This window comes from Astatotilapia calliptera, chromosome 9 (genome assembly GCF_900246225.1).
Source record: "Astatotilapia calliptera chromosome 9, fAstCal1.2, whole genome shotgun sequence".
Lineage (NCBI taxonomy): Eukaryota > Metazoa > Chordata > Actinopteri > Cichliformes > Cichlidae > Astatotilapia > Astatotilapia calliptera.
Genome location: NC_039310.1, coordinates 22,695,479 through 22,718,816, shown reverse-complemented (window position 1 = coordinate 22,718,816; position 23,338 = coordinate 22,695,479). Strand labels below are relative to the sequence as shown.

At 41.0% G+C, this 23,338-nt stretch overlaps 1 protein-coding gene across 1 annotated transcript; it reads right to left on the bottom strand.

Annotated features, from left to right (window-relative positions):
• Positions 1-14,497: 14,497 nt before the first annotated feature.
• On the bottom strand, positions 14,498-18,043 carry LOC113029915 (uncharacterized protein K02A2.6-like). The gene has a single exon (XM_026180935.1). It carries the CDS (start codon positions 17,959-17,961, stop codon positions 14,569-14,571), a length of 3,393 nt encoding a protein of 1,130 aa, XP_026036720.1. The 5' UTR covers positions 17,962-18,043; the 3' UTR covers positions 14,498-14,568.
• Positions 18,044-23,338: the final 5,295 nt, after the last annotated feature.

The following is a 23,338-nucleotide window of genomic DNA, read 5'->3' as shown; positions in this document are numbered from 1 at the left end:
ATACTTGCATAATTTGCACATGGTTTGCTTATGGCTTTCCATTTGTATAATATAACACATGGGGAGCATTCAGCCTTAGAGCTGAAGGCTTATTGGCTGGATTTCCAGTCGCTGTTTATCTCTGTACCAATCCGATGGAAATGGGTGAATTTAATCTAAGGTTCTTATCAGTGGAGATGATGGTCCTCTGCAGTTAATTGAGTCCATGTTGGAGTCACTTGATAAACACTGATCTGGTCAAGTGTCATATAATTAATGTGGTTAACACTGCTGCTGTTCACACAATTTATTCCTCATATAAACGTCGTCCACTAGAGGTCAATAATGCATCAGGAATTCAGTGGGATCTTCAAGGACGTTTTTTTTTTTTTTTAAATTTATTTATTTTATCCCCCCCTCCCCACCCGCTGCTGCATTTCTTAAAATTAAAGGCTGCTTCTGTTCTCTGGTTTAAAAACAGACAAAATTCTCCATTGTGTCGCTAAACTTCTACATTTTCCCTCCATGATGAGAAGTTTCCCAACTTCCAGTCTTTTTTTTAATATTTCGTCTGCGCTCATGCTGTAAAATAACATCTGGCTTCACAATGAATTGGAGAGGAAGTGGGGGGGAGTGGGAGAAAGGTAGAACAAGCTGAGGGTGAAAGGAAGCAGGAATGGCGAATGGAGCAACAAGACAAAGCAGCGGGAACAACGGCAGCTGAAGCGGCGGCAGCAACAACAACAGCAGGAGGTTGGGGTAGGGAGTGCTAGGCTGAGGGGTCTATGAACATGTTTACACTGCTGACTTTGAATAATAAATAACTGCAGTTATTGTGTGTAATTATGCCCCTACACATCTGCCGCTGCTGTAGTGTATGATGTATGTGAATTAACAGAGATGTTGTTCGTCACTCTTTCAAACGGCAGAATCCATTTCAGTTCCACGTTTCACCATCTCATGTTCATATTTTGTTTTTTAAATTATTGTCATGAGGGAGCACGGAGAGGAATTATGTGCTGCGAGACAGGCTAGCAGATAATAGTTGCAAATACAGTACATCTTAACATTTACTTGAACTTGCTTGCCTGGAGTACCAGATGGCTGGAAATTGCCTAGTAGGACAATACAGTAAATGCCACAGAGGTCAGAGAGCCTCACACAAGCTCATAAAAGTCAATTTAGCATATTTACTTGAAAATATCAGCTTTTTCTGTCTTGTAAAATGAGCTTATTTCATAATCTAAGGCCATTAGGGGTATTGATAATTAAATTGTTTTCCATCTGCTTTTTATGCAGCAACATCTGATGCATTACACCGTGTTGATCTTAACGGAATGGCATATATTGAACACAACCATAGTTAAATATATGTTATTAAATGTATGTCAGATGACTTTTAATTCAGTGTATCTGAGCTATAAACTGATATAAGGATATTTTGAAATTTAGTTTATTAATTTATCAATGTCTTTTGATTCATAGTGCGAGCATCTCAGTAAGTTAACACTGAGTTTCTCACTTTCGAGGTATACGAACATGTTAATAGTATTACATAAAGTGAAATTTGGTTACCCGTTCATTCATTTATTTGGTGTTTATACACTAATAACAGAAGAGAAGCTTTAATAAGCATTTACAAATATCCACACATCTACTAACAGCTACACAAACTGTGTTATTAACAATGTGTGATATTCAGATCACCAACAATAGTTTTAATCTGTTACTCGTGTAACAAAATCACAGCTGAAGTCGTCTAGACAGGATTGCAACCTGACCACTCCACAAAACGGAGAGCAACACATCAAGAGAAGGAAACTGTGTTTGGACAGCGCAATCTAAAGAGTAGTGGATGCACAAAAATGACCACATGACTTACTTTAGCAGTATTTACATCTGCCGTGATGTTGCCAAGATTTCAGTGGCTTATTGAGAGTAACAGAGGAGGTAAAAAGAGTGTTTGATCCAAAAGATAGAAAAGAGACATAGACCCAAACAGACACTAAGGAAATGATGCCTCATTCTTTCACACAAGTGGATTACAGTAACCACCATCTGCTGATACACTGCTCACGCACAAAGCTTGTGTCCATTATCTTTTCACATACGTCAGATATCCCATTCAAAACTCCCTGCAATCCTGAAATGAATAAGCAGTCAAGAAAATGGATGGATGGACTTCAAAACTCCTCTTAGTACCCCCATATTTTGCTCTGTAGCAGATGTTTTTTAGGAGGCTCTGCAGATAAATGCACTGCAGCTGATTGGGTGGAAAGACAAGGAAAAAAACACCAGAAGAAGCACAAGGCCCTGTCTAACAAGATTGAGCCTAATCGTAATGTAAGATGCAGTTTTTGTGGCTCATCCTATCAGGTTACCTTCACTGTTCCACTCAGAAATGAATAGAAGTTTATTTGGACCATTAGTGTGGTCATAAGATGTTGGCTGGTTCTTTAACGTTGATAAAGGCCATATTAATCACTGCAAAGTGCTTAATATGGATAAAAGCAAAGTTACCATGGGTGGCAGTTACAGTTAGACAATTATTTTTATTATTAAGAAGTCACCTATACTGTAATGATATTTTTATTGCTTTAAAAACAACAATAATTTAAAGATGGACTACAGTATGTTGACAAGTTTATCCTCTGGCCACCTGGGATAAACTCCATCCCTTCCCAGGGTAAAGCAGGCATAGCTTTTGGATGAATGGATCAGGGATGGATGGATGGATGTTTGCAGCTGCCTCTGCATGCATCATGATGACAAGCAAATAGGTACCAGGTTTACAGATCCTCCATCATTTTTTGCTATGCTATCTGTTTTTTTTTTTTTTTTTTTATTCTTTAGTGCTCGATTAGGAAAGGATCTTTGTGCAGACGGTTATAGAGAGGTGTAGTTGTCAAGAAAAGAAAAAGAAAAGGGGAACTGGATGATGCAGTAGCTTCTCGTTTGTCCATAAAGTTACTCTTAAGTGGCAATAACAAAAAATTTCTGATAGAGATGTGTGTGTGTGTGGGGGGGGGGGGGGGGGGGGGGGGGGGGAGCACGCCGTTATTCATATTGTAAGTGCAGATGGTGTCAAAATGAAAACATTTTCAAGTTAAGTGCACCAGTCATTTTAAGATATTTTTTTCTTTGTCAGGCAGGATAATTTAACACTTGAGGTAGAATTATACAAAATAGGTTTTCTTTCTTTTTTAAAAGAGGAAGAAGAAATCATCCAATCTGTTGAAATTATACATGATGAAACAGATTGTAATAGAATCTTGAGGAGTGTGTCCTGTGTATTTTACACTGCAATCAATAGAGCTGGGAGAGAAAAGGGAGTTTTAAACAGCCGTCTAAGATGTCACTGCTGCTTGATTTGCTAATTTCTTACTGTAAATGTCTAGAAATGTGTTAGTCAAGTGGAGTGAAATTGAACACAGAGGAAGGAGGAGACCATCGCAAGGAGAAAAGCCTGGAGATTTCCAGTAAGAGTCCACCTTTTCTGCTTCAGTAGAGCCAGGAACAAAGCTGGCTGCATGAGATTGAGTCTGTGAGTCCTGAGGGTCCGGCATATAAAACCACAGTCAACAACAACAGCCCTGATCAAAATGGAAAAGACAGGAAGCCTTTAATTTATTCTTGTTACCATTATCTGTCATCATTAGGTAATGAAGGCTTGTGGTTGCTTTAAATGCGTGACCGAAATAAATACACAGCACTGTACATCCTGTACAGTACAGCTCAGCTCTGGCTCGCTGATATGCATGGGTTATTATGCACGGTAAGCTCTACTTCCATTCCTGCCTCTGTCTGTGCCTCTTCTTCCTACTTTTTGTCAGTCAGTATAAGTCATGTTATGCAAAACATCTGAAGCAAAGCCAAAGAAATTAGCTTGTCCTGGCCGGCAGCCATATTGACTTGGGGGCTTCCAGTCCCTCTTGTTTTTGATGCACTATTACGCTAATATAAAAGTTGAGACACACTTCACCAAAGCATGTGCTGAACTTATGCTTTCTACCTAGGGCAGATCGATGTTCATAACCTTCCTTGAGGAAATGAGGGAACGGTCTGGACATTGTAATGAAATCTAAATCTGAAAGTTTTATGAGGGGGAATGTGTGAGTGGTGTCTATCAAAAGCTGCTAAAAAGTGGTGAATCAATATGGATATTAACATCAAACACGCACGCAGCTATAGACAAAATCAATGGTGATAATCCTAAGTAATAGCCCTCGAAGCCGTTCGTTTTTACATTTATTTTTACTGATTTTTTTTGTCCCTGCGAGGTTCCCTTGACATATTAATTGCTTGCCTAAGTGCTCTATTTTCTGAGCACTTTGATTAATCTTCTTTGTCTTGTCTGTCCATCGTTATTGATCCATTAAACACACTTAATCTTTGCTTTTTAAAACCACAGGTTTAATTATATCTGCCGGTGATGTACTTTTCATCCTTCCTCGCTTTAGCCACCTGTCCCTTGTCCTTATATGTTACAGTCCAAGGAGTTTTTTAGTGCAAGCACAGCAGTAACTACACGGCCCCAGTTAGTTACCCCCCCCCCCCCCCCCCCCCCAGCAATATGGTGCCCTGTAAAACCCTGGTCTGTTGCAACTGGCTTCTCAGTGTCATTCAAGATGTTTGAGATGTGAGAATGAGGAATCAATACGCCTGCCTGATGCTCGTGTGGGCGTTAGCAATTAGCAGTTGCCGCCTTGGATCGGTGGCAGATGGATCAAACCGCAGTGGGGCATGGTTTCTTATTAGCTGCTAATTTAACAAATAGCATGCAAAATTTACCTGACTTACCTCGCACTTTGGCACTTTGAATCATGGAGGAGAGGTGGGTGAAAGTTTTCTACTCTTATTGAAAAACTTTAAGGAGAAGTCAAACTATTCTTCTTTTTTGTGAAAAAGGCTTGAATTTTCTTTTTGTATTAATCTTATGAGCAATGTTCATAAACATGATTTCAAGTGTGCCAGTGTTTGAAAAGTCTGCAAAAGAAAATGATGGACCCCGGAGAGATTCTTTCTTCTGCACGAAAAGTGGGTTTTCATTTCTGTGATTGCTGTTGACAATGCTATTTACAAGACTCAAAAAAGCCCTCGATGAATGCACTTATACTCTTGTTAGAGTAATATTTGCTAACAACTACAGTGCCAACTGTTGCATGAAAGGAGTGTGCAGGGCTGCTTCAAGAATTATTTTGCCTGTTTTTTTTTTCTTTTTTTAAAAAAAGGAACGAAGATTCTTTCATAAGCGCAAGCTTGCTTGGCGCTGACAGCCAAAGGAAGCCCGAGGAAGCCAATCCACAAGTTTCTAACCTTCCAATCTCCTCTCAAATCTTTTGTGTTCAAGATATTCAAAAGATGATTTAACTTGATAACAAAAGGAAACCTTGACCAGTCAGAGTCAGAGGACCGTTTTGTCTTCACTATTTATTATTCATCTCTTTTCTTTTTGCTTTTTTTCCATTCCTGCTCCCTGCATATGTGAGGCTCATAAACCCATGGCACCACTAATGCACATAAACCAGATTACTTCATGCTCATATTTAACCATTGTTAATTTTAAATAAATTCTGGATAAAAAGCGTGCTGTTTTAGAAGATTTTATAGCGATTTCATGACTTGTGTACGACACACACAGTCTAATAATGTTCGGTATAAAACAGCGACTAGAGATACTACCTGTAAACTCCAGGATACATCTTGTAAATAAAGCTAGAAATGAACACTGTGCATTATAAATCTGGCTTGTTTTGCCAAACATCAATGCATTTAAGAGTGGAAGGCATAACTGCTTCAAAGCTTCACGCAAACCACAACTCTTAACCTTTCTTCTCTTCAGTAAATCTGTGTTCCAGTTTCAAACAAGAGATTTTTCTCCAGGGATGCTTGGAAATAATAAGCAAAATGATGAAATATTTGCAGGTTCGCGCAATAATTTTAGCTTTGTTTTTACGTTTTTTTAAATTTCCCCAGACGTATTTTCTGATCAACCAGAATGTAAAGAAAAAAAAAAACAATTAAAAACATTTTTTATTTACATTTCAAAATCAATTTTATTTCCAGTGGTCTTAGGAGGGGGGGGGGGGGGGGGGTTGTTAGGTAGGATGTCAAGTAACCACTCATCCGTTGGTATGTGGGTGGTCTACACGACCACCGGCTAGACTGTGTCACCCATATGTCTGAACACGGTCATTACTCCCCAGAATCCGGAGAGGAAACACATCACAAGGGGTTTATTACACACGGGGAGTGACCACGGCTCTGCAGTAGGGTGACCCCAAAGGCAAAGCATTCATGCATTTGAATAATCTATTGCACCAGCTCACACATTTGCATATCGCAGCAATTCCAAGTCACTGGGGCACTATGATTCACTTCCCTCTGCCCTCCGCGTTGTTACTAGTATGAAGCAGGATGGATATTAAGCTTATTTGAATGCGCGTTCTCTTCATGAATCTTTAAGGCTGTGTAATAAAGGGCGCGTTGGTGGGGGGAGCGCCAAATAATGACTGCTGAAACATTTTGCTATTTCATTTGGAAACGTCATGGACGGCAGAAAGCTCTGTCCACCAGGAGATGCCTGATAGGGCTCTAAATTGTGAAGAAGACTGACATGGGTGTGAATTTAACAATTGCCAGTTTGAGTGTAAAGAGAGGTTGTGTGGTGTGCAGTGAAGCAGCCCCTCCATGCTCTCTGCCTCTTACCCACCTTTCATGGATCCTGTAATGGATACAGCCTCTGAAGGATTTAAGGATGGCCAGGCAGCTCACCTTTTAAAGTAGAGCTTGCATGTAAGTCTATCCTGTGGCAAACTTTGACAAAGCATAATGTTCCTGCTGAAAGCAAATTATTTTAGTGACTGTGAGGATATATATATATATATATATATATATGTATTTCTCCTTCTTCTTCTTTTTTGTTGCCGTTTTGCTTTGCAAACCTGTGCGGCGTACAATGAGAAGTAATTAAATCTGACCTTTTGTGATGTTTTGACATCTCTCTGGTGTGCCTTTAAAGCATTTTCTTAATGAATATGGCATGTTCAGGCGCTGATATCCACCACTGAGTCAACAGAAAGCAATGGGGAGCACTGTGTAGTCATGCACTCACCACCGAGGTTATTGTGAGGATTGTCTAGGAAGAAGAAGAAGAGCACAGAGGAGCTACAGGAATGAAAGATGTTAGTCTGCCAGTTTGTCACAAAAGCAGTGTGCTCCTGTGTGATAGACTGGCAGACCGTACTAGCTCACTATCCTTGGGGACACACAGGCTACTGTTGTAGAGTCACATTTTTTTTTTTTTTTTGAGAAGCTTCTCTCATTTTCTGAAGCAGACAGAGAGGCAGAGAGAAGCCACTGAATCGGTGTCTTGGAGCAGACATGCTTGGGTCTTGTTAGGCTTCTTGTGTCTGTGAAAGTTTATGGCCTGAGTCGGACAGAAAGTCCACAATCAACTATTATGACACGGAGGATAACAAAAAGAAGTTACACTGGATGGATCCTCTCAGCAGCGTTTGAGTGTGTTTGAAGAACTGCCAAAAACGTTCGCTTAATGACATCGGGCAAAACAACCGAACGCTGCTGGAGGTGAGAATAAGGCCACCGCATTTTCTCTTGACATTGTGGGTAGGCAAATCAATTCAAGCAACTTTATTTAAACAGCCCAGAACAAAATGTTACAGAGGGTTTTGCACTCTGTATTGCAGAGAAGCCCCATTGTTCTCAAACCTTCGATTCAAATAAGCATATTTAGTCTCGCATGCACAGAGAAGCTGAAATAATGATGGTAATATAATGGTAAATATAGATGTTTGCAAAAAGTAAACTACAACGTCGCATAACTATAATGTGCCAGAAAAATGTATATTCAGTATGAAGCTAGGAACTACAAAATAAACCTTGGTCATCCAAGTGCTACCCTTGTGAGAGTTCACGTATTTCAAAACCATGGGAACTAACGTACTGCTTTAACAGCCTCCAGTTTAGAATCTGTCTTCAGGGATTTGCTCCAATTCAGCTATAAGAGTATCACTGAGGGCCAGAGGTCCTGTGCTGTTCACTGGCTGGCTAGCAAGTGGTGTTCCAGTTCATCCCTCAGGTATCAGATGGGGTTAAGGTCAAAGGTCTGTGTCGAGTCAAGTTCTTCCACTCCAATCTTGAAAAAAAACCAAACAAGCAAAAAAACCCCATTTTGTGACATATTTAAGGTTTTGAAATAGTGCTTGGCCAACAAGAACGAGGCTTCCACAGAATCTGAGTTATTAGAATTAGCGCAAACTCTATAGAAACTATACCATAACAAAGTGAGCCCACATTGAAGTGTAGATTCATGTTTCAGTGACTTAAAGGCTTCTTTTTTGACGTAAACTACAGCATGAGTTCATGCTTAATACTCGTACTGGTTGACTTTTAATATGTTTGTTGGATGTTGAGCCGTACAGTTAGACAGTCGTGAGCACCGTCACCTAATAGCAAGAAGGTTTGGGGTTGGAAAAATGCCTCCATAGTTTCGTTTACACATTTGCCTAACTAGTAAAAATAAATCCCTGCTCTGGTGACTTCTTGTGAATAACGGAGCAGCCGAAAATAGTTTTTGGGGGGCTGATGTGTTGAGGAGTGGAGTTTGTGTGGTTTTTCTGTACTGGAGTGGGCTTTTACACACACACACACACACACACATGATTGTTAGGCTAACTGGTTATTCTAGGTGTGAATATGAGTCAGAATGGTTGTTTATCACTTGGATGAACCGTCCAGGGCCAACTGGTGTCAGCTGTGATAGGCTACAGCTCCACTGTTTGGATAAAAGGATGGCAAAATGGATTAATAGCCACTAATATTTTTATTTTAGGAACTTCCAGCTCTTGTTTGGTTGATTTTGTATATTTAGCCATAAGTGCTTTTATTGCTGAAAGCTAACCACAGCCAAGAGTTTTAATGTAAACCTTGGCTTCTGGTAGGAGAGTCAAGTGTTTTTTTTCTACACCTTCCACCACACGATCAGCTCAAATGTGGCGCTTCATTCATTTAAGGAAAACACTCTTTCTGTAGGCAATCCAAGCAGCAATTACATTATATTAAATGTGCACACTGGACCAGAGTGTATGTGGCATGTACGCTTTTCAGTACATGCAAATGTATTACTAAATCGTGGCTGAAAGATCATGTTCATTATGTTCACTGGATTTATAGCAAACAGTGTAAAGTGAACTACAACTGTGTATCCAGAGCAACAGAATTAAAACACACAAAGTAGCTTATTTAATTACTTTCAATAAATGTTATGTGTACAAGGATTATTTGTGTAGGCTAAGTGTAAATTACAGAATAATTTAATGAATAAGATCTAATAATAAGAAATAATCTGTTTGTGGCAGATTAATTTCCCTGAACGGAAACTTTATATTTTGAATCTTTGTTGCAATATTGTTCTGAACACAGTTTTTATTTATTTCTTTGTGTGTGTGTGTGTGTGTGTGTTTTGTGTTTTTACTTCAGGGGAAAGATAAACTTATTCAGAAACAAATTATTAAACAATAGTGTGAAAAATATCTCAGGAAAAAAACCCACAGTTGTCATATCTTGTAAATCTGTTCACAAGCTTCGCCCACACAAAGAATCTTACTGGAGCATCGTGGCTCAAGTATCTGGCAGTAAAACATGATGGGTACAGAGTAAGTGTCAAGGACAGAGGTCAAATGGAGAGCCAACAGGAGCAGGATGGTGCCCCACTAAATAGCTACTCTCACTCTGTAACTGTAACTGTTGCCTGGATACTGTATGATTCTAATTAACAGTTTTGTGTTTTGCAGGCTCTCCTGTTATCCTCAGTCTCTCACACTTGCAATTCTGTTACAGCTTATGAGTCATATTTGTTGTTGTGATGAATGCTAAACTAAAGATAAAATTACATTTCTCAAATAATTGCAAAAAACAAAAGTGTGCTGTCTAGTAGATAGAAGAGCAGGTTGTGGGCGGATCTGCCTTTAAGGTTTACGGACTAAAAACCTCTGTAGATACCCCTCTCTAGCTCGTTATTTTTCATAACATAACAGTCCATGATTATGTAAAATCTCCATTGTGGATCAATTCACCATTTAAATTTTTTATTTTTTATTTTTTGCAAACAATAAAACTCTTTCATATTTCCAGTAAGCTTGAACGTTGCCCCTGGGACCTGTGCTCTTTTAGCGATTAGGATAGCTGAACTCTCGCAGAGTCTGCTCTTTGAATTAAGTCCCCCTCCCTTTTTCAACAGGCCTCTCACTAGGCTGATCTTGCAGGCTAATTGGCCTCAGGGTTGATGTGCAGTGTTTACCAGGGTTCCTCTGGGAGCTGGATGAACCGGTAGAGGGAAGGGTTTCTGCGGCTCCCCTACTGTCAGTGCCAGCTCAAGGCACGGGCCGCTAGTCCTTATAACTGTCCCCCACAGTGTCTTGCCAGGAACTAGGCTTCAGCTTCATGATAAACTAGAAATTCTGTAGTTCGTCTTAGATGAATTGAACAATGCAGTGGTGGGAAATAAAAGAAACCAACCAGAACCCAGAACTACTTCTGCAGACGTGACTTACAGAAAGCTGTGTGATAACAGTGTGGCAAGGACTGGTGTCTAAAGGAAGGCAAAAATATAAGGGGTTTAAGGGGTTACATAAAAGCAATCAAAGATTAATAAGCAATCTTAATCATAATCAAGGTTTTTGTTAGTTAGAAATGTCCTTCTGTTAAACAAAAACAACAGTTTATCAGAAATGTTGTTAAAGATAATTGATGATTAGTGAAACAATAATTGGGAATTATGATTATTATCAAAATAACCACACTGATATTCAGAGGCCTGATTCAGTTTTACAGTGGCACATTGTGAGCTCTAATCCAACTTTATCATGTTAAAGGATCATTAAAAAAAAAAACCAATTTTGTGTGCTGAATGAAGAAGCATGAAAATCATTTAGCTGGACTTTTGTAGTGTAACTCTTTCTGGATTTGACCATTATGCCAACATTTCTGAAAAAAAAAAAGTGTTCTGGTTCTAGGAAGCGAAGGCCATTCCACAAAAATTCTAATAAAAAAAAAGAAAAAGAAAGAAAATTCATTGAATGGAGTGAGCTACTCTCTTCGCAGAATAACGCAAATTAACTCTAAACAGGCAAGCAGTTTTCACACATGTACAGAGGCCTTTACTTTTCTAGACATCCCTGACAGCACTGCATGTGAGAATACAAACTGGGTTTTGAACCTGCCAGCTCCCGAGTAAAAAGATGTTGGATTCCACTGATATACAAACAGCTAATAGTGCGGTCCATTCAGCTACCTGTCGAAATTTGGACACACTCATCCACTACATGAACAAAAGTATTGAGCCATGCTTCTTGATCTTTGAATTCAAGTGGTTTCAGTACTGTTGCCACAGGTACAGTGGGGCAAAAAAGTATTTATTCAGCCACCGATTGTGCAAGTTCCCCCACATAAAATGATGACAGAGGTCAGTAATTGGCACCAGAGGTACACTTCAACTGTGAGAGACAGAATGTGAAAAAAAAATCCATGAATTCACATGGTAGGATTTGTAAAGAATTTATTCGTAAATCAGGGTGGAAAATAAGTATTTGGTCACCTCAAACAAGGAAAATCTCTGGCTCTCACAGACCTGTAACATCTTCTCTAAGAAGCTTTTCTGTCCCCCACTCGTTACCTGTATGAATGGCACCTGTTTGAACTCACCATCTGTATAAAAGACACCTGTCCACAGCCTCAAACAGTCAGACTCCAAACTCCGCCATGGCCAAGACCAAAGAGCTTTCGAAGGACACCAGGAAAAGTATTGTAGACCTGCACCAGACTGGGAAGAGTGAATCTACAATAGGCAAGCAGCTTGGTGTGAAAAAATCAACTGTGGGAGCAATCATCAGAAAATGGAAGACATACAAGACCACTGATAATCTCCCTCGATCTGGGGCTCCACGCAAGATCTCATCCCGTGGGGTCAAAATGATGATGAGAACGGTGAGCAAAGATCCCAGAACCACACGGGGGGACCTGGTGAATGACCTGCAGAGAGCTGGGACCAAAGTAACAAAGGTCACCATCAGTAACACACTACAACGGCAGGGAATCAAATCCCGCAGTGCCAGACGTGTTCCGCTGCTGAAGCCAGTGCATGTCCCGGCCCGTCTGAAGTTTGCCAGAGAGCACATGGATGATACAGCAGAGGATTGGGAGAATGTCATGTGGTCAGATGAAACCAAAGTAGAACTTTTTGGTATAAACTCAACTCGTCGTGTTTGGAGGAAGAAGAATACTGAGTTGCATCCCAAGAACACCATACCTACTGTGAAGCATGGGGGTGGAAACATCATGCTATGGGGCTGTTTTTCTGCCAAGGGGACAGGACGACTGATCCGTGTTAAGGACAGAATGAATGGGGCCATGTATCGTGAGATTTTGAGCCAAAACCTCCTTCCATCAGTGAGAACTTTGAAGATGAAACGAGGCTGGGTCTTCCAACATGACAATGATCCAAAACACCCCCCCCGGGCAACAAAGGAGTGGCTCCGTAAGAAGCATTTGAAAGTCCTGGAGTGGCCTAGCCAGTCTCCAGACCTCAACCCCATAGAAAATCTGTGGCGGGAGTTGAAAGTCCGTGTTGCTCGGCGACAGCCCCAAGACATCACTGCTCTCGAGAAGATCTGCATGGAGGAATGGGCCAAAATACCAGCTACTGTGTGTGCAAACCTGGTAAAGACCTATAGTAAACGTTTGACCTCTGTTATTGCCAACAAAGGTTATGTTACAAAGTATTGAGTTGTATTTTTGTCATTGACCAAATACTTATTTTCCACCCTGATTTACGAATAAATTCTTTACAAATCCTACCATGTGGATTCATGGATTTTTCTTTCACATTCTGTCTCTCACAGTTGAAGTGTACCTCTGGTGCAAATTACTGACCTCTGTCATCATTTTAGGTGGGGGAAGTTGCACAATCGGTGGCTGACTAAATACTTTTTTGCCCCACTGTATATAAAATCAAGCACCTCGCCATGCCATTACAAACAATTGTGAACGAATGGCTAAAGAGCTCTGTAAGGAGCAAAAGTTAGCTTACACAGCAATGGATTTGGTCTGAAGCTGAATCCGTAATTAGTTACTGATTACTTTTTTCAAGTAACTTGACCCACACTGAACAAAACCCTTACTGCTCATTTCTGTTCTTTACATTCCCTACAGCAACACAGTCAAGGCAACAAAGAAATTATGTCACGATACATAAGAAACAGAATGAAAAAACTCATAAAGGAATCTAGTTTCTTATCCTCCACATATGTCTAGACTTTTGACTGGTACTTTATGTGGGTGTCATGGTTACTGCCACCTGCATGCTATATCCAAGCAGCTCGCTCGCTCTAATTTCACTTATTATTTCCAGTACTTTGAAGCGCACCATTTCCTGCTGTGGTGGAACAAGGAAATTGTTTGAAGTTCATGTTTGAAAAGAAAGATAAATGGGTGGACCCAGACAGCGACCCACCACAACATGTAGAAAGTTTCAGAAACAGATGCTACACAAGTTTTAATCTGGCAGCTTTACTGAACAATTGTGGAGGGTTTTTTTCTTGGTATTTTGAAACTATAATCAGACCCACGGAGGCTGATGTCCTAAACATGTGACTAGCAGATTACTTCAACCAGCTGTGCTTACATGAGGAATTAGACGTTTAACGCGATATACATGATGATGAGTGATGGTTTGGTAGAGATATTACTCATGATCATGGTTAATATGCTACTTACTGATTGTTACTTGGATAATACTTTGGCACTTAAGTGTTAATAACTTCATATTTCCCTGTTATTACAACTTTGATTCCTGCTTGTTGATGCCAGTATCTAATCAGGCAATCACATGGCAGCAACTCAATGCATGCGGACATGGTTAACCTGCTGAAGTTCAAACTGAGCATCAGAGAGATTTAAACCACTTTGAATGAGACATGTTTGTTGGTGCCAGACAGGCTGGTCTGAGTATTTCAGAAACTCCTTGTTGCATCTTCAAAAAATAAAAATACAATAACTGAGCCTTACACCGGGGTATCGTTGCACTGGTTTACTGAACCTTACTTTCAGGGCATGTACAGAACATGAGCATCCATTTTCTACTGCCTCCTACAGGACACACTCTTCTTCCACTTCCTTACACATTAATGTAACACAGAACTAATACTGCCTCTCCTGGCATTACCATTGTAACAACACATTCATTCTGTTTCTTTCAGAAGATTAACAGGAACTTAGGATGTAGGTATCTATGAATAATAACTATTATGTATACTCATATTTATATATAACCACTTATTTCTTGCGATACCACATCTCCTCCCCCCTTAAGTCAACAACTCCCTTGACTTACAAAATAACTGTTTATCTAAAGAATGCTTAACAAACAATCAACATGTAATTAAGGTAACCATACAACCATACAACTGTACATAGGTTTCCATGTTTCTCTTTTTTTTTTTCTAACTAGGAAGGTACGTCCTTCCTGTGAGATCAGAGCGCATTGTTGCTCTATTTCTGGAAGATCTCACACTACCTAACAAAGTCCTTTAAAGTCTCTGGTGGACGTCTCTCTCTCTGGGAACGTCGCAACACGGGTGTCCCTGAGGAGTCTCCGGGAGCTGGAGTCTCCGGAGCATAAGGCAACTCCATTGCCGGAGGTGGTGGCGATGTGTCCAACTCTGGTGGCCAGCAGCACTCAGGCACTGATTCTTTGTCAAGCAATGGCTCCACCTCCCTGTCTGGTGTACTGGGAACAGTGTCAGCCACTCTTGCTCTCACCTGATCCACATGCCGCTTCACAGTTTGACCTGATCCAATGGTAACAATGTAAGACACTGGACCCGATGCTCTCACAATGACTGCGGGAATCCACTTCGGGCCATAGGAGTAGTTTCTGATGAAGACCTTGTCTCCTGGTGTGAAACTTCTCAGTCTTTTCTTGGTGTCATGATTTTCTTTCTGTTTCGATTGTTTGTGCTGCACTTTTGTTTTCACATCAGGCATGAGCAAGTCCAAAACTGATCTGAGTCTCCGTGACATCATCAACTCTGCAGGTGATAAACCAGTAGTGGCATGCGGTGTGATGCGATAACTGAACAGAAATCGGGACAGTCTGGTTTGCAAGGTATCACCTTTGACTTTCTTCATCCCCTCCTTAAAGGTCTGGACCGCCCTCTCAGCCAGCCCATTTGAAGAAGGGTGGAAAGGTGCTGATCTTACATGGTCAATTCCATTCTGCTTCATGAATGACTCAAATTCAGCACTTGTGAAGCATGTTCCGTTGTCTGAAACTAACATTTTAGGTAGTCCAAACACACTGAAACTCTGGCGCAGTTTCTCTATAGTTACCTGTGATGTAGAGGATTTCACAGGGTAAATGTCCATCCACTTGGAATGAGCATCCACAATGATTAGAAACATCTCCCCGAGGAAAGGCCCTGCATAGTCCACATGGATTCTGGACCATGGTGACTCCGGCCACTCCCAAGGGTGTAATGGTGCAGTAGGTGGTGACTTGGAGTGTTTCTGACACTCCTCACATGCCTGCACTTCTCTTTCAATGTTCTCATCCATCCCTGGCCACCATACATACGACCTTGCCAAGCCTTTCATCTTCGACATGCCTGTATGAGTCTGGTGCAGGAGTTTCAATATTTTGTCTCGGCCTTTGGTGGGAATAATTACTCGGGCTCCCCAGAGCACGCAACCATCCCTCACACTCAGTTCCAGCTTTCTCTGTCGATACGGCTTTAAACAGGTGTCGGTCTCAGTTGGCCAGGCTTTTAAGGTGTACTCGTGAACTTGCGACAACAAGACATCCTTAGCTGTCCATCGTTTGATCTGTGCAGTGTCCACTAATGTGTCATCCAGTACATCCATCATCAAAACCTGCTCAGCCATCTCTCGCTCAGGTGCTGAGTCTGGTACCGGCAACCGGCTGAGCGCATCCGCGTTTTCATGATGTTTTCCTGGCTTGTACCTGATGTTGTACTCGTAAGCACTCAATGTCACGGCCCATCTTTGTACTCTTGGTGAGCCCATCTGAGGTATAGGCTTCTTTTCATTGAACAGTGAGATTAGGGGTTTATGATCTGTGTAAATTGTGAAAACTCGGCCATACAAGTATTTGTGAAATTTCTTGATGCCAAATATCACAGCTAGACCTTCTTTGTCAAGCTGAGAATACTTTTTCTCAGCAGGAGAGAGCGTGCGTGACATGAACCCCAAAGGTCTCTCGCTTCCATCCTCCATCTTATGTGACAATACGGCGCCTACGCCATATGGGGATGCATCACATGAGAGAACCAACTCACGGTCAGCAGAATAATGAACTAACACCTCTGCTGAGTTCAACAGGTTCTTAGATTTCTGGAATGCTTCCTCTTGTCTCTTTTGCCATGTCCACCGTACCTCGTGTCTCAAAAGTTCATGTAAGGGTGCCAACCGGGTTGCCAGGTTTGGAAGGAATTTGTTGTAGTAATTTAGCAAACCTAAGTATGCTTTCAGTTCAGTGACATTTGTGGGGGTAGGTGCGTCCATGATTGCTTTAACTTTCTTTTCCACTGGGTGGAGCCCCTGGGCGTCCACTATGTGCCCCAAGTACTCCACTTTCTCTTGCATGAAGGCACACTTGCACCTCTTTAACCTCAACCCAGCTTCCTCCAACCGGGTCAACACCTCATCCAGGTTCTGTAGATGGCTTACTTCATCCACTCCAGTCACTAAGATGTCATCTAAATACACTGCTACATGAGGTATCCCCTTCAAAAGACTTTCCATGGTCCTCTGGAATATTGCTGGAGCAGAGGCCACTCCAAAAGGCAATCTGTTATACGTGAACAGCCCCCGCGATGTGTTTACTGTCACGTACTTTTTCGATTCGTCATCCAAGAGGATTTGCTGGTAAGCGTGGCTCATGTCTAATTTTGAGAACTGCTTACCCCCGGACAGTGTGGCAAACAAGTCCTCCATTCTGGGTATGGGGTACTGCTCCAGTGAAGCCACGGTATTTACAGTAAGCTTGTAATCCCCACACAGTCTTATTGTCCCTGTGGGCTTCAGGAGTGGCACTACTGGTGCCGCCCATTCAGCATATTTCACTGGCGAGATGATGCCTTCTTTCAACAGTCGGTCTATTTCCTCGTCGACTTTTGCTCGCATAGCAAAGGGGACAGAACGCGGACGGAAGAAGCGTGGGGTGGCATCACTTTTCACATGAATAGCAGCTTTCATTCCTTTCAGGGTGCCCAACTCCTCTTTGAACACATTTTCATGTTTACTTAACACTTGCTGAAGTGTTTTCTCTGTTGTTTTGACTTGGTGCAGCTTTCTGTTGTTAGGACTGTTTTTCACTTCACCCCAGTCCAATTTAATTTCCTCGAGCCAAGCTCGACCTAGCAAGCTGGGGCCGTCGCCTTCGACCACCACCAGGGGCAGATGTTTTTTCTGCTGCTTGTATTTGACGCTGACTCGTGTTGCACCAATCACCTTAACAGGATCCCCTGTATAAGTTTCGAGCTTGATTTTGATGGGCTGCAGGCTGGGGGGCTTGCTGTCTTTCCCTGTTTCTCTGAATGTTGCTTCGTTCATGACTGTTAGGCAACATCCAGTGTCTATTTCAAAGTTCACCTTTTTTCCATCAATCTGCATATCCACAGTGTAGGGGTCTACTCTTCTTAAGTGTACCGCACTGCCACGCCCTAACTTGAACAGTTTTCTTTTGTGCCCTTGACTGCACTTTACACAGTTCAACATAAAAGAGTCATCTTCAGAGCTATCAGTTTTGTTGTTATCTGCTTTCTCGCCCACATTGTGAGTACTGTAGTGTGAACTCTGCTTTTTTTCTTTCTTTACATATGTCGATCCATACTTTTTCTGGTTCAGTTTAGTCTTGCTTTTACAAGCTCTAGCTATGTGTCCCATTTTACCACAAGCATGACATTTTTCTTGTTTGTACTTACAGTCTGATGCTGTGTGCTTGGTTCCTTTGCAACGATAACACTCTTTATTTTCTTCTCTTTTCTTTCAGTCCGATCGCCCAAACTCCTTCCCCCTAAACGTCCTCGTCGCCAAAAAGATGTTGCATCTTCAAAAAATAAAAATACAATAACTGAGCCTTACACCGGGGTATCGTTGCACTGGTTTACTGAACCTTACTTTCAGGGCATGTACAGAACATGAGCATCCATTTTCTACTGCCTCCTACAGGACACACTCTTCTTCCACTTCCTTACACATTAATGTAACACAGAACTAATACTGCCTCTCCTGGCATTACCATTGTAACAACACATTCATTCTGTTTCTTTCAGAAGATTAACAGGAACTTAGGATGTAGGTATCTATGAATAATAACTATTATGTATACTCATATTTATATATAACCACTTATTTCTTGCGATACCACACTCCTGCTCTACTGGGATTTATCCCACACAACCATCTCTAGGATTTACAGAGAATGGTCCTGAAAAGGAGAAATATTCAGTGAGCAGCAGCTTTCTGGGAAAATGACTTGTTTCTGTCAGAGGTCAGATGAGAATTCCCAGATGGCTTCAAACCAATAGGAAGGTAACAGTAACTCAAATAGCTACTTTTCAAAACTAAGGTGAGCAGAAGAGCATGTCTGAACGCACGTCACGTTGAACTTTGCAGCGGATGGAATGCAGCAGCAGAAGACCACACCATGTATCACTCCTGAAAGCTAAGAACAGGAAACTGAGGCTCCAGTTCCCACAGACCCACCACACAACAGAAGATTGTAGCCTGGTCTGATGAGTCTCCATTTCTGTGGCAGCATTCATAGTACAGGGTCTGAATTTGGAGTAAAAAGAAAATATGCATCCACCTTGCCCTTTATCAATGGCTTAGGCTGTTGCTGGTGGTGTGATGGTGTGAGCAATGTTTTCTTGGCACACTTTGGTCCCTTGGTACCACCTGTGCAGCATTTAAACACAACAGCCTACCTCAGTATTGTTGACAGCAATTTCAATCGCTTTGACTTCCTTTGACCTGTCTTCTGATGGCTGCTCCCAGCAGGATACACACTGTGTCCCAAAATCATCTCAAACTGGTTTCTTAAACAGGAAAATCAGTTCAGTGTACTGAAATGGCCTCCAGTCACCAGATGTCAATCCAATAGAGCTCATCTGGGATGTGATGGAATGAAAAGTTCACATCATGGATGTGCAGACAACAAGTCTGCAGCATCTATGCTATCATGTCAATATGCACCACAACTCGGAGGAATATTTCCAGCACCTTGTTAATCCATGTTGTAAAGAAGACAAAAGATGGCCCAACCTGCTTCCTGCAAGGTGAACCTAACAGTGTCCAGTGAGCGCATAGTTTCAAGAAATCTCATTTAAAAATTAAGTATGAAGCCTGTCAAAAATGCAGGCCTTTATTGTGGTACTTGCTATAATTTTTTAATGAGGTCTTCAAGGAGTTTCAAACATATAAACATGGTTACATAATGAAAGGCATTTTACAATACAGGGGGAAAAAAGCTAACTTGGGAAGCAAGAATTTTATGTTAAAAAATGAATATAAAAGATAATATCACAAATCGAGTGTATTTGTGATAAATGCAGGATCTGGCATTTGAAACAAACTAAACAGCCGTAAAAGTCAGTGAGTTGTGATTATTTTGCCTGCGGTCACGGAGGTCACCGCTGGCTTTTAGCGACCTGACTGGTTTGTGGGATGGGAAACACCAGACGTGCCAGGCATGGGCTAATTGGTCAACAGTGACCTTTTAAGATGCAATACTGGTAAAATGCTGTTAAAATGGTATACATACAACACTGTCTACTTAAGCAAAGCAGATTTTTAAAAAAATTCAAGGTTAAACCTAACTGACACGCTACAATAGCTTCCTCTCCCACATCTCCCCCACAGCTACAATCCTGCTATTTTTTCCCTCCATCATTGTCAGACTACATCTTGCTTTTATTACCAGCTTTAGTGGGGAGAATGTATTTTTTCCAGTCTATGGGCACAGAGCATGTATTTAAATTTCAAAACAATGTGCTCATTTTGCAAAATTTCAGTCGAACAGACTCCAATTAAAACTAATGTATTCTGATCAATGTTTTCTGTTTATTTGTATTTAACTCCTCAGGAAACGAGAATCGTCTGTAACATTATGCTCTCTTCTCGTTTCAAGCAGCCTCTGAGTGCGGCTACATTGTTAACACTTGTGAATGGGGCACAGTGATGGAGGGCTCTTGCCTCTAAAAATGCTTTAGAATTGCATTTTCTGTAAATTAAGCAGACACTCTTGCTTTCAAATGGGCATTTGTTTCAATTATCTAGATAGAGCGAGAAGCTGTGTGACTCTGTGCTCCCCTTGAATCTTTTCTTATTGGATGGGAAGCCAGATGGGAAGCATGGTAGGCAGAGAGAGAGAGCGAGACAGAGTGTCTGCCAATGGGTGTATGGCATTCACAGGGGCTGAGACAAATCAATTACAGATAAATGCCATGTGCACCAAAAGAATGCAAATGCTTATCAGTAGTTCTGGACTCAGTTGAAGTGGCACAGCTTGAGTTTCACTGACCATTTGTGGAGAAAATCTGAACAATACCAACAACTCTTGTTTTTGCAGCTCATATTAACACCGCAAAATAAGCTGCTGGGTCATGGCAATAATTGTCGACTGGTTGGTTCATCTATGAAATTCTTTAGAAATGCAACTCCATTAGAAAGCCTGGAAATATATGTACCAATTTTTATGGGCTTGTGTTATTTTCAGTACGTTTGCGATGACGAGACAGCGCAAACACCAAATCTTTAACTGGAGTCGCACCCTGATTTAATTAAAGTGATGAGAGCAGGCTTTGGCTGAATAACACCCTGAACCTGTGGCGCTGGATGTTGAATTTTCAGCCTTTATTTTCTTGTTTGTGTGACAAGTGAGTCTACTTTCTTGTTGCTAATACCCAATTAGGGAGATGATTATTGATTGAGGTGTTGAAAGTTGACCGCTAATCTCCCTTCTCTGGGGGATGAGGCGATCGATAGGTGAGTGTAATGAGCAACCTGGTTTCTTGGTGCTAATAAACAGAATTAGATTCACACTGAATACATATTTGTAAAACAATGGATTGGGGATTTGATGTGCACATCTTTTACTTTAATTGAACTGACATGCTGGCCAAGTACACAAGAAAAAGCAAGCAGTTTTGTCTATAACACACACACTCACATACAGAGACACACATACATAACAAAACGTGTTTGTATTTTTTGTTTTAACAAGGCTAATCTCCATAAAGCGCACTCGTTTGTGCAAAAAGCCATGTGAGGATGGTCTGTTTTGTTGTTTATATGTGCCATACATATCTATAAAGCCACATCTGAAGTTTTGGCGCGTGCTTGTATTTAAATTTTGAGAACCCTTGGGTGCTTATAAACAAACAGCGATTAAGAGTGAAGGTAAGCTAATGCCACCAATTGCTACTGAACAGCATGATTATGGTTAATTACTTCCAGAAGGCAATTTTCTCCCCCTTACACTTTGTTTTACCAAGTTTGGTGCGATGAAAGTGGCTCATGAATGAGTGACTGCTGCTGACCCATCAAGGGCAGCTAAACAATCAAAACATAGAGCAACCGAGGAGCTATTATTGTAACGAGGAATGTGTTTTTCAAGGACAATACAATTGTTCTTGACATACAGGTCGTACACCGTTCTTGCCTTGATTAGACGTAATACCTCAGCGAGGCATCCTTTTTGTTTTTCCCTTGCCATTTTGCCATTGTGCCTTCATGCCACGTTCCTCCACTGTCCTGTGAAATGCACTTTATGTACAACCCACCTGTTTTAGTGTAGAGAAAATGTCATGTTGCCTGCTGGTTGTCACTTTCCTCTGAAAAGAATGCTACAGTGTGCCATGATGCATTCTCTGTGGACCATGTTCTGTTTTCAGAAACCGTATTAAAATGCAGGGAAACTTTAGAAAATATGACACATACCCGAGCACATTAAATCTCAGACTTTTGAGATTTCAGATATAATGTAAAATAAGATAGCTGGCAGCTGGATATATATACAGCCTGTCTACGTGGTTGTGAAAATAAAGCCAAGGGGGCTTCAGGTGATATTTCCTCTAAGCTAAGTTTCAAGCATGCTCTCCTCTGTATGATGCCAACACTACATGCAAGTTAGATAAAGCTCATTTTTCTTGCAGTATTAACTAATCTAAATGACTACGTATATAAAAACCGTGTCTTTTCGTTGCAAATATTACCTCACTGCAGCTCCTTCCAGCTCTACGCAGCATTTTGGAGACTTGAAGCTCATTGTTTTTGTGGAGTATTGTTTATTCTCCCAGCTAACATTTGCATCTCCCGTAGAAGCAAAAAGTGGGTTACAGTGCTGTGCATAAAGAAATACCACCACTCCTTTCTTTATTTGTTACAAAAATGGGAAAGAGGTGCATTATTGAAACAGGCAATCGTACTTGGAAATACAATATGTGAGAAAAAAAACCTTGAAGGTTAATATTTCGTACAACCACCGTTATTCTTCAACACCACTCTTTTACGCAAGTTTTCTTGTAATTTCTTTAAGGACTATTCGGGAATAGTTCTCCAGGGTTCTTGAAGGACATTCAAAGCTCTTCTTTGGATGTTGGCTGCCTTTTGTTATGTTTTCTGTCAAGATGATCAAAAACCACTTCAATAATATTGAAATCTGGGCTCTGGTGAGGCCAGTCCATGACTCATAGTGTTCTAGTGTGTTTTTTTCTAACCAGGTGCGCTTTTACTGTATTGGCAGTCTGTTCGGGATTCTTGCCATGCTGAAAAATGAAGGCTTTACAAATCAGACACTATCCAGCTGGTAATGCATGGTGAATCAAAATCTGACTGTACTTTTATGCTTTCATTATTCCATCAATTTTGACAAAATACCCAACACCACTGGCTTCAACTGAGGCTCAAACCACAGCAGAGCCTTGTTTTTCAGATGACTGTAGACACTTTTCTCCTGACCTTCTCTGTACATACTGATGACAGTTTGAACCAGCATTTTTACAGTTGAATTCAACTCTCCATAAGACTGGATAGCACTGATTTTCAGTCCACTGATTTTCAGGCAGCCTTTTCTCACTGTTTTCCTTCCTTAAGAATATTTTCTTGACAACTTCCTTTATACTGAGACCATTTTTGACAAAGGGCCTGATGCATCTCAGGTCCTGTGTCATTTCTTATTTTCATATTTCTTAAGGATACGACTTTCGAACAATGTTAAAAGAAAGAGCTTTTTCTAAGCCTGCCACATCTTTTGCCCTCT